We start from the raw sequence: 12,206 nt of genomic DNA on the forward strand, positions 1-12,206 counted from the left end.
ATCAATTTGCATGGAAATCATCCGCCGACTGTCAAAGACCTGCCACACTTCCACACACTCACTGCCAGCACCCACTCAGGCAGAGAGCTATCCGCTTTCCGCCATACATAGACATCCAATTAGCCGCACATTTTTGTGGGTGGTGGACCAGCAGCATCCACAGCGCCAGCAGCGTCACCACCAACCACAATTCGGTTAAGCAGGAAATCAACAGGGGTTGGCTTCAGCTCGGCTGCTGTGTGTGTGTGTGTGCGTGTGTGTGTGTGTGCGTGTGTGGGAGTCGCCCTTGCCAAACGGTTCACAGACCAAATCACATGTGATTATTATACATAGTATACGCGAATTCCGACATCTTTATTCCTTGAAAACAAACAAATTAATACTACACACACACACACACACACACACATGTGTGCAACGAATGTGTGTACATCGATGATATGTGAAAATCTTTCCGCTTACATATAAGAAAAATGATTTGTGCATGTGATTTGCTACAGAATATCATCCTTAGAGTCGTGCAGTGATGTTTTAGCTATGTGCGAAATAGGCTGATTGTTATTCTGGGACGCGAGTCGCGGAACACTCCACGCGCCATCCTCGTGTACCTGTATCTCCTCGTCGTATTCCTCTAGTAGTCCAGAGTTTAGAATGTGATGAAAATATCTGTGCAACCGGATTAAACATAATTTCAGCAATAATTAAATGCATTTGTTCACATACCCATCTATAACGAGATCCTCGTACAGGGCCTGCTTGTGGCACACTGGACATATCCATTTCGCCTCACGCTTGTTCATTGCCAGGTAGGCGCCAGCGTCAAAGCACAGAAAGTGCGAACAGGTTGAGGCGCGACACGGCACTCGAATCTTCACCTTTCCCGCCGGACACTTGAGCGAAACTATTACGGGTGCGGGTACGGGTATGTTGGGCATCGCGCGGCCCAAATTCTCTGCCAAAACTTTGTGTAAATTTATGTAGCTGGGCCTAAATTGAATAGAACTCTATGGCAAACATACACATTTTCTGAACACGTTCTGCTGGCATCATCGGCCTGTTCCGTATGCGGTCCAACATTTGGTTGACGGACAGCTGCTTAGCCAAAAACAATTTAATAACAAAGGTGCGAGTGTCGTCCGAGCACCATTGCAGTTTTATTTTGTTGATAAAGTTCGAGCAGTGAAGTTTCAAATGGTCGGCAATGTTTATGGGGCCGTGCTGTGTGTGCAAATAAAGCATAACATATGTAAATGAGCGAGTTAGTGGGTGTCCAGGCTCACCGTTGCTGGCAGAGCACACGGCTTCTCGTTCACTGTGATGTCCAGGTCCTGGGGGAAGCTGTACTTAGTGGCGGAGTAATGTTCACGAATAATCAGAAGAACTTGCACCCCGTAGCCGTCTTTCTTGGAAATGTAGCTCTTTCTGACCGTATCCATCTGCACCGGCGTCAGTTTCAACTGGAAGGGCACAAGCTGGGCGGCAGATTTCATTGAGCGGTCAATTAACATTGGGGGAGCAATATCGACCATTATCACATTCAGGTTTACATACCATCTTTAGAGTTTCACTGAGAACACGCGCCACGAGTTTTTGTAATTGTCATCAAGCGTTCATTTTGGGCTTTGTTTTTATTTGTCAAGAAAACGGAACAATGTGAAAATTGGAATGCCGAAAATGGGTCAAATATCGAAATAAAATTAAAATAAGTAATATTGTTATCTTGACTATGATTAAGCTTTCGACACTTGAACCACTATATTCTGCTGGCCAAGTTAAGTGGGCTACACAACTGTCTGTTGTTGCGAACTCACCTTTGGTGTCCCATAGGTCTTGGTGCTAGAACCTTTGCTATTTCTATTTTATATACATCTGTTAATGACTTGCGCAGATTTTTGTTAAGTTGCGTACACAAAAATAACATTTCCAAGCCAATCTGGCTAATTAAAATAACAGGAAAATTCGTAATAAATTAGATTCTTCTAATTTTATAATTTATTCGTATAGGCTCGTTTATTAAGCGTCGTTTAAGGTATCGTTTTTAAAAATGTATGGATGACCGGCTTTAGCCTACAGCTGTTTCACAACACTCCCGATCACACCACATTTTACCGGTAAAAACCTTTCGGTACGTTGAAAATAAATTATTTAAATACAAGAGTCCTATTCGATGGAAAGTAAGAACTACACTGAACCAGAGCTGTAACTGTGTAACTGTGTAGAATATTTAAATTTGTAAACAGAACGCAAGAGTACTTCTAAAAATCATTATTGTTTTCAAAGTTATTTTATTAAAAAAATGTATTATTTTATCCATAAAAAAAGAGCTACATATTTGGAGCCCCAAAAAAATATTATTATTTTTATTATTCAAAAACGAAACTATTATCTTAAAAAACAAAATGTTGTTTCTTTTAACAAGGCGTTGAGTTCAGAAAATTACTGTCAACGGTACACTGTAGAAGAACTCAAGTGCAACCCTGAAAAATACCTTGACTTCAGCATAAACAATCACATTTAGGAGTAAAGTAATTTCACCAACGTGTTACTTTATCCAAGTTATCAAACATAATACTCCATATTCTTTTTATAGAGCAACCTGGCCATCGCTGATATTTTATGGCTTTTTTGTGTTAAGCTTTTATTGGTCGGGTAAAGGTAATTTCCTCGTGTAAAATCATTAGAAGAAATTAATGCAGGCTTAGAGCTCAACTCTGCACACACTGGTCCACATATCCCTGGCAGCCAAGCCATTTCCATCGGCTGCCATAAATCGCAGGAGCTTCCTTTCCTTCACACCACACACCCATTCCAAGGGTCCTTTGCATGTTTAATGATTTCCTTTGTGTGGAATGGCGACACTTTAAATTGCATATTCTGCCAGGCCAAGTGCAGTGTTGTGTCTGTCTGGCGCCGCCTTAGCCCATCCCCTTAGCCTTAGCCTTAGCCTTAGGGACTGGACTGTCATCATCTTTGTCCATTTGGCAGCCGTTGCTTTGATTTATGTGAACTTCACGCTTTGTCTTCCCCGGCCCCTGGCCCCTGGCCCCTGGCCTTTCCTGGCCAGGAAGAAGAGTGCATGGGGCATTATCCTGACACGTGTGCTCACAAATTGATCCTTTATGAGCATTTTGCGGTTAATAATGCCCCGGCACGTGCCAGGGCTGCCAACTTCACTTCCCCCGCCTTAAGCTGGCTTGAGCCTTTAAGTGTAAATGATAAGCTCAGCTAGGATGAGTAGTGGGCGAATGGAATGGCTGTGTGGCTGTGTGGCTGTGAGGGATGGCAGTTGGGGCCGGGCCCGTCCTGGTCCTGGGGTTAAATGTTAGTTTGTTTTTGCTTGCCAAAGATCGCTGGCACGAAGGGTGCGTCGGGGTGGGGGTGGGGTGGGGTGAGGGGATCTAAATGACTAAGAGTCTTTGACATGTGACGCCTTTCGTCGACTTTTTGTGTGTCCCCTTTGTTCGGGCCTGTTTTGTTAGTTTTTCGGTTTTGTGTTGGACTTTAAAGTGCCAGGAGAGGACTCGCTAAGCGCCTCAGCATCCTGAGTATCCCTCATCCCATGCATGCGTGTGTGTGCGTGTGTAAATCTCAAATGCCACTTCACACTTAATTTGCTCATAATGCCCAACGTAATCCGTTGACTGGGACGCGGCAGGACAACCCCTGCTAATATCCTGCCAATTACACTGACAACAACAATATTTTTTTTTTGGAAAATTGTATTAGCCCAGAGCCAGACCCACCACCAGCATCAGCAGCAACAGCAGCAGCAGCAGCACCACCACCACCATCAGGGCCAGCACAAACAAACAGTAGCAAATCCAGCGAGCAGAGAGCAGAGGGGGGAAAAAAGGCAGCCGCCAGATTTTCTGCTGCATTGGCATCATCCTCAAACAGATGATCGGCTCAGATGGGATCGGATCGGATCGGATGGGCTGGACTGGACTAGACTGGGATGGACTGGGATGGACTGGGATGGACTGGGGATGGCTTCTTATCAGATGCCCGCTCGCATATGCGGCGATAATGCCGCGACTAATGTGACAAATATTTCGAGTCCTTGGGCCGCCGATGTCCTTTTCCAGCGCCGCTCATATTCTCATCACTGATAAGCATGCACACACAGCTCAATCGACAAATCCTCCTCAGCTCCGTCTCCGTCGCCTGCTCCAGCCAACAGCATTTTATTTTATACTTTTCTTTTTTTGTTGTTGCCTCTGCCTTTGCCGCATTTTAATCTCTCGGCCCATTGACAAATTGCCCAGATTGAAGGCTGCCGATAGAAAATGGCAACAAATGTTTTAATTTCTTTCTTCTATGCGCAGGGGATTAGGCCAGGCCCAGGCCCCGGCACAGGCCCAGGCACAGGGCATTGCCGGTTGTTGAGCTGTGAAAAGCGTTTGGCAGCTGATTTGATATCAGATAAATAGGATTTGAAGCTTGGTAAAATACGTTCATACATATGTATGTATGTATGTAAATAAATACGAGCATGAAAATTACCGGAGATGATTTACATTTTTTATTTCGCCACTAGTTTTGCCACATTTACGTATCTGGGCTGCACTTACTCGTACATCAACTTACACTACACACCACACCTTCCACATAATTAATCCAGCTTTTAAATATTTATTTTCTTAAGTGGTTGCATTCCCTATGCCATCTCCAGCAATTTTTGCAAATGAAACTGTCTATAGATGAGTTCAAGAATTATCCAAATCGTTAATGATAATATAATTCTGGGATTACTGGGATATATGTATGTACATTGATGAGGAATCACATTACAGCCCCAAGTTCTCGTGATTCTTTTGCAGTTCTCAGTCCTTTCTGGTGTACCAAAAAAGCACGCAAAAATCCATGCAGAAAATCGTAAACGTTGTAACTGAAAACTGGAGCTTTAAAGAATCTTGGGAGCTTAAACTGGCTTCAAGAATTTGCATAACTATAGCTGGGACTGGTATATAAATCTTCTATATGCTTTCTATTTAACTTTTACTAAAGACTTCCGACACATTTCTGCGCCAGCCAATTTGCTAAGTCCCTCAGTACCCGCCACAGTTCCTTGCCACAGCGATTCCACAGTCCCCAATCTGGATTCCCTGGCAGGCAGGCAGGCTGGCAGGCAGGTGCCTGCAGCCACTTTCAACACCTACACACCAGGTCCCAGTCCCAGGCCCAGACCCAGTCCCTGTCCCTGTCCCATTGCCAGCCCGTGGTCTAGGAGGGTGCACTGACGATGGCGTGACTGGCCTCCATTTGGACAGTCAGCCCAGTGGCCGTGGCCGATGAAGTGGCCCCAGCAGAGCTTCCCTGTGCAGCGGTGCAGCTTTGTCTGTGGCCCTCGAGGCTTGTAACTTATCTAAATGAACACAATTATTGAATATAATCGTTGCAAAAGAACGAAGCGAAAACAAACACTTGAATTTTAGCATGCCGTCTTTTAGGCGTTCATGGGCCGCGTCACAGTTATTTGTCGCAAAAGCGACCAAGGAATACTCTTTCCAAGCCAAAAAATATATAAATAATAAATATATAAATATAAATATATAATAATAATTAAATATAGCTACATAAATGTTCAGCAGAACCACTTAATGGCTGTCTCCAACTTGTATCGATGTTTAAAGTTACATTTTGTGTACCTATATTCAAGATTTTTTACTTAAAAAGGAAAGCGTAAGCTGAAGCTGAAGAAGATATATTTATAGCCCATAGCTGCCTGTAAAATCTGTAGAGTGCCCGACAAACTCCCTGACCAAGTTCAATTAACCTAAACAAAGCGAAAGAGGAAAAAAAAATGTTTGCATTTATCAGGCAAATATTTATTTAAGCGCAATTATCCGAACACGACGAAAAAGAGCTGATAAAAAACCAAAAACTAAAAAGGGTAAAAATCAAATGAAAAATTCAACATGCTGGCAATTAAGCGCAATTTCCGTTCGCCGTCAAATGATTATTTAAAATGCATACACACACACACACACACACACACACATACAAATACATGTGCATAAATACATACATATGTGTGTGTCTTGATTGTACAAAAAAAAAAGAAGCAAATTATACAGAGCCCTGCACCACACCCTGCACCCTCCCCATTTGTTACAAGATGGATGGAGAAGACAACAAAGGAGAGGGGGGGCCCGCCCCCTTTTTTTTTTTTTTTCCCCCTTCCTCCCCCCCCCCCCCTTGTTTGTTTTTTGGGGGGGGGGGGGGGCTTTTTTTTTTTTTCCCCCCCCTTTTTTTTTTTTCTCTTTTTTTTTTTTTTTTTTTTGGGGGGGGGGGGGGGGGGGGGGCCCCCCCCCCTTTTCCTCCCCTTTCTTTTTTCTTTTCCCCCCCCCCCCCCCCCCCCCCCCCCAGCCCCCCCCCCCCCCTTCTTTCTTTCCTTTTTTTTTTTTTTTTTTTTTCCTCCCCCCTCCCCCCTCCCCAACCCTCCCTTTAAAAAACAGCAAAACTGATAAGTGAAAAAAAAAAAAATTAAAATAAATAAACTGCAAATAATTATCCATTTATTAATGCGCCCGACCACCGATTACCTCCATATGGCCAGTGTCAGTGAAATCCAATAAAATGAGACACACAAATGCAAATAAAACACACACAAAAAGTTCAACTTAAATGCAACAAAGTTTATGCCTCACCCGTCGTGCATAAAGTTTTTTATATTTATTTTTGCCCGCACTTCCTCCTCCCTCCCCTCTCCCTGCACCCCTTTTATTGTAAATTACACATTTGGCTAAGGCAAACGAGGGCGGGCAGAGGGCAGGGCTAAGCTAGCAATTTTTTCGGGGGAAAATCCGCGAACCGTGGGCGTTCTTCCGGTCCGCTCGTTCAGCCCCCGCTTTCAATGAAAATTTCAGCTATGTGTTCAGCGTGGAATTTTTCAGTTTTCAGCAATCGGCAAGTCTGGTGGGGCATGCAACACACACAAAGACTCTCCATGGTTTATTATTTAAATATAATTGAATATTTATGGTATTTGTGTGTATATGAGCCTTCAACTTCAATCCCTAGCCAAGTGAGTGCCATAAGCACAGCCTTAATTTCGGCATAAGACCATTGACTACTGCCTATTAATATATGCCTATTATTTTGTTGTTTGCTTCGTTTTCTCGCTCTGTTTTTGGTGCAGGTATTTTCGCATATGTGTTTGGGTTTTGTTTTCGCAATTTTATGGCAATTTCCAATTTCCAATTATAACGCAGCAGCGCGCGGTTGCGTGCAACAAATGACAAGCTTTTATGAAATCGCGAGACGTTCCCAAAGCTGAGCTGGACGGACACCCTTGAAATTATGATTCCTTCAGAGTCGTGTGTGCGAGCGAACGAGTCCATGGGTGGGGGGATGAGGGAGAAGCAGCACCCACACACAGGACAGGACAGGACAGGAAACCAGGATGAGCTGAAATTATGCTTAAGGTTTCAGTCGGCTCGCCACATCCTAACCAATTATGGTCATTAAATTGGCATTTGAAATGAGTCCCTGGAAGAGAGAGAAAGGGGAACTGAGCCGAACCAAACCAAACCGAAACAAACCAAGCCGAAGAGTGTTTCAAGTCCCCCCAGCTAAACTATTTAATTTTGATTCAATTTTGTGGCTGACAGGCGGGCAGGCTGGCATTCTGGCTGGCAGGAGTGCATTGGAGCAGAATTCGAACAACTGTCATAAAAATCACGGAGCGGAAATTATTTTGTCACCATTTATAATTGCATTGTCACAGCCAAGCGGCAACAGTAGTCAATAGTGGGTCGGGTCGGGTTGGGTTGGGTCGGTCGCTGGCTCTGGCTCAGTCACTGTTGCCATTGCTATTGCTATTGCTACTTCTGCTGCTGCTGCTGATTCTGCTGTTATTATTGTGATTGGAGGGTGTTGAAAGTAACACCCCGCACATTAAATCAAGTGCCCCCCCGCCCAGCCACTCTAGACCGATCCCAAAACCCACCCAAGCCATCATCACCAGCCACCAACACCACACACCACCCCTGCCCAGGCCCAGGCCCAGGCCCAGGCTGAGTTTCTGTCGACAACGTCATACATAAATTATTGAAAAATCATTCTACAAATAAACTCGTAGCCAACGAATGAACAGGCAGCAGGGAGCAGGCGGCAGGCAGCAGGCAGCAGGCAGCAGGAGCAGGACTCGACAGACAAGTAAATAAAATCCACCACCTCCGCCACAGGCACAGGCACAGGCACAGGACACGCTCTGACTGTGTTGATTGCTTTGACAAGACCGCAAATAAAGCAGTAAATAACTGAGCTGGGAACTGTACGAAAGAGTGGGGGTGGGCTGTCTTTTGGGGGTCTGTTTGGCTGGGTTACATTGCGCATACGCCGCTTGGCCCGACCGCAGTTTAGAACAGGCCCCCCCCCCCCACACCCCCCACCATTCAATGTGCCACCCAATGAACACAGCCGAATGGGACTCGACTGGACTAGACCTGTATGCACGGCGACAATGGACGAAAATGCACTGAAGAGGAGCTGTTTACATCATTCTGAGAATGTGTGAAAGTCGCACTAAATATGAAATATTAATTATATTTAATAATCTAAATAAATAATCTTCATTATATTTAATTAAAACTTGCTAAAACTATTGCTAGCTCATTTTTTATAACCATTTGGTGGGTTTTCTTTTTTAATACATAATATAATATATTGTATACATAATAATATAATTCAGAAGGTGGATCATTTTATTCTACACTTTCCGCACATTTAAATATTTTGTTCGTTGCCGTAGCTTGAAGGTTGCTATAAATAAAAGCCAAATACAATTTTAATTGTAATACAAACAAAATACTAAGTACACAAACCAAATTATTTGCAGAGCAGAAATTAATTATAAACCTCCCTAAAATTAGCAATAAAAGAAAACTTTGTATCAAACAACTTGCTAGATTTTATGACAAACTATTTCTGAAAGACTTTTGGAATCCATATCAAAGACGCGTTGCTTGTCCCACTGTAGCACCGAGAGAGGAGAGCAGAGACGAGCAGCAGCAGAGCAGCAGCAGCAGCAGCAGCAGAGACGGCCGCAGGCAAATCCAATTAATTTCATAGCGCCTAAAAACTTTAAGCGCAAGCGTCGAAGCACGGCTAACATGGAGCACAGCAGCGCACCCCTTCCCCTGCCCCTTCACCACTCCACGTACTCCAGCATGGGCACAAAATGAGACCCCTTCATCCAGCCCAGCACCGCACCCCCTTTGGGACGTAGAGTGTGTCTGTGGCAAAAGTCTCTGGGATTCGTGGCTCGTCAGTTTCCGTTTCCGTTTGAACGAGTGCCCGTGCCCGTCTATTTATTTGCAAATGCAACTTGTCCAATTTGACAGTTGTCGCTTGTAAATGTCACAGGCGGCGGTGGCATGAGAACGTAAAGGAAGGAGGGATGGATAGATGGATGGGTGGATGGATGGATGGATGGATGGATGGTTGGACTCGACACAGTGGAGCGGAAAGTGTGAAAGCCTGTAACGAGGCATATTGCTATTGGATTTTGTGTAAATTTATTTATGATAATTAGTTTCAATTTGATTTAATTTTGCGCTTAGCGAGTGAGAAGAGAGCTGAGAGCGGCGAGCGGCGAACGGAGAGCAGATCGAAGAGGGATGTAGTGGCGCACGGGTGGGAATCAGAGGCCAGGAACAGAGGGGTACGAACCGTCAACGAACTGACAATTAAAAGCACGTTAAAAACGCATTTAGCAAACGGGCCTGAACATCGGCCATCGCATCGCATCGCATTGCATCGAATGGAGTAGAGTGGAGTGGAGTGGAGAGGAGAGGACAGGGAAGGGAGACGGAGACCCAGTGCTGTGGGACCCGTTTAGGCCGAAAACGAAATCGCCTAATGACAGCCGCATCAATCCAGTGCGCTAACAAAGCGTTGAAGAAATCACTTTACCAGCGGCGTCCCATAAAACGTAACCCCAGCGATGAGAAATGGCCCCAAAAAGGAGACGCCGCCGCCGCCGCCACCGCCGCCAACGAATCCAACGAAACGCAGCCCAAAATGACAACGAGACATGCAAACAAATGAAATCAAATCAAAACCAAATGACGCAGCTCCGACTCCAGCTTCGACTCCGACTCCAGCTTCGAGCTTTGCTTGCTCTTGGCTCGTTCGACGAAAAGTCTAATTTGCTGATAATTTGCGACCGCCGCTGCATCTGCCCCCTGCTCCGACCATATTGACCGCCAACGATGCCCCACGGGTGACTACAAGCGGGTTGGGCACGGGCACGGGGACGGGACCAGGATCGCGGTCCTGACTGCTCAGTCTCCCCAAGCGATACTTCCGCCGCCTGCCTAAGCGGAGAGAAAAATGATCCAAAAGTGTAAACAACTTGGAAGTGCCATGCGACCAAAGGATACCCTGCTACGATCATTCCACCAGCAGCTGAACATTTTCAACTCGAAGAATTTTGGCGTCTTACACAGCAATGGAAATGTGCCAGAGTTTTTTTATTTTCCTAGGTATATTATTTATTATTAAAGGTATCTTTTAGGAAAATTGGGACAACAAAACACAGCGCAAATCTATTTATTTATTTTTTACTATTCAACATAAAAATTATTTCAGTTTTATTTTCCCGAAAAGAGCACTAAACTTACTAGTATCTATTGCCCGCAAATATGGATGCATATAATATTGACTGCACTGAATTTGTATTGGCAGACACCATGAAAAATCTTTTTTGTGTTGGTACATTAAAAGTTTCGACTGCTTGCACTCTGATCTGCCAGAGCTAAAAGCAATATACCCGTTCACTCAACGACTATGGGGCATGAAAAGACATTGATGAGGGTGGGCGGGGAGTCAAGGAGAGGCAGTCAAACCAGGGTGGAGGTCTGGGGTCGGGTGCTGCTTGGATTTATGGCGCACAGCGCCAACTGCCAATTTAAAGACAATTTGGCCAAGAGGCGCGATTTCAGCTAAATTGCAACACAAATGCAAACAATTAAGGACTTTTTTTTTTAGTAGAAGTCTCCAGCAGGCCCCAGTTGCAGTTTCAGTTGCAGCCCCCACCGGCCTAGTGGAAGGTCACCATCCAGCCAGCCAGAAAGCCAGCTCTTTGACAGATGATCGTGGGGCCGCACAAAATATCGCCCCAGTTGAGCGTTGAAATTAATTGGGTTTTAACGCGAGGGACAGGCACCCAAGCCGGGTCTTGCTGGGCGTAGGACGGAAGCACGAATCAGCACAGCACAGGTGGCACATCATGGGAGGTTCAACTGGAGCCTGTCTATGAGCACATGCAGAGTGCATCTTCCTTCGTTATTCCGTATGCCACATAAACGATATTTTCCCCAACGTGCTCCACACACGGAAACGGACGCAACGCAACGTAATTGGCGCACGGCCGAGCAGTCAAACACTTAACGCCAAACCAATCGCGAACGGTAACCAACACTTAAGTGAAATAAACCAACAACTAGCTCAAATAATTGTCACTTAGGGCACAGCCCACTCAGCCACTCCGCCCCCGCCCGATTGTCAACGCCGTGGGCCACATTCGATTTGGTCAAAATCCGGGAAGGAGGGTAGGGGCGACAAAAATGTTGACAGCTGTTTTGGGTCGTACACTTCCCAACCCTCTCCTGATCCTTTCAAAACAGAACTGAAAAAAAGTAGAAAGAAAAGTGAAATAAAATAAAAAGCATGCAACATTTGCACCTGACCAGGGTGACACCATGAAAGGCGCCGAGTCCGAGTCCGAGTCCGAGCCCGACAATGGCATTGTTAATGCAGCCACTACAACTTTATTATAGCCCTAGCCCTAGCCCTAGCCCAACCCCAGTTCCAGTCCCAGTCGCAGTCGCAGTCACAGTCCCAGTAGCAGCCCCATTTGGGACACTCCATTGAGGGGTCCACGTCCACTCGCACTGGCAATGATGGTGGGCCGAGTGCTTGCCGAGGTTGATTTTAATTTACCCTAATGCGTCTATAATTCGAGCCATTAGTGCAATCACATTAACAATTTTCCACAGTCCACCCTTTGTGTGGTTCCAGGGTTCCAGGGTTCCAGAGTGGGCAGAATGTGCGGGCGGAGAGGGTAACTAACGAGACAGCTTTCCGCGACACGGCAGTAGAGGGGGATCTTCATGGCAGGAGCTGATCCAATTAGATCGGGCGAGCATCGAGCGCATTGAATGTGCGCAAAAGTAAGCCAATCAAATGGTTGGGCTTAC

At 45.4% G+C, this 12,206-nt stretch overlaps 1 protein-coding gene across 1 annotated transcript; it reads right to left on the minus strand.

Moving 5' to 3' along the window:
• Positions 1–400: 400 nt before the first annotated feature.
• On the minus strand, positions 401–1,648 carry LOC111065066 (E3 SUMO-protein ligase PIAS1-like). Its single transcript, XM_022353031.2, has 5 exons — positions 1,552–1,648; positions 1,281–1,472; positions 1,020–1,218; positions 724–961; positions 401–666 (listed from the first exon to the last, which is right to left on the minus strand). The coding sequence occupies exons 1-5, from the start codon at positions 1,552–1,554 to the stop codon at positions 495–497; spliced, it is 804 nt and encodes a 267-aa protein (XP_022208723.1). The 5' UTR covers positions 1,555–1,648; the 3' UTR covers positions 401–494.
• Between the last annotated feature and the right edge of the window lie 10,558 nt (positions 1,649–12,206).

Source organism: Drosophila obscura, unplaced genomic scaffold (assembly GCF_018151105.1).
Source record: "Drosophila obscura isolate BZ-5 IFL unplaced genomic scaffold, ASM1815110v1 contig_73, whole genome shotgun sequence".
NCBI classification, from domain to species: Eukaryota; Metazoa; Arthropoda; class Insecta; order Diptera; family Drosophilidae; genus Drosophila; species Drosophila obscura.

Bases quoted from the DNA above. Each gene is read 5' to 3' on its own strand.
- LOC111065066 (XM_022353031.2), bottom strand. The intron at 962-1,019 runs GTATGTTTGCCA...ATTTACACAAAG, and splicing joins AGAACGTGTTCAGAAAATGT to TTTTGGCAGAGAATTTGGGC. The intron at 667-723 runs GTATGTGAACAA...CCGGTTGCACAG, and splicing joins GAGGATCTCGTTATAGATGG to ATATTTTCATCACATTCTAA.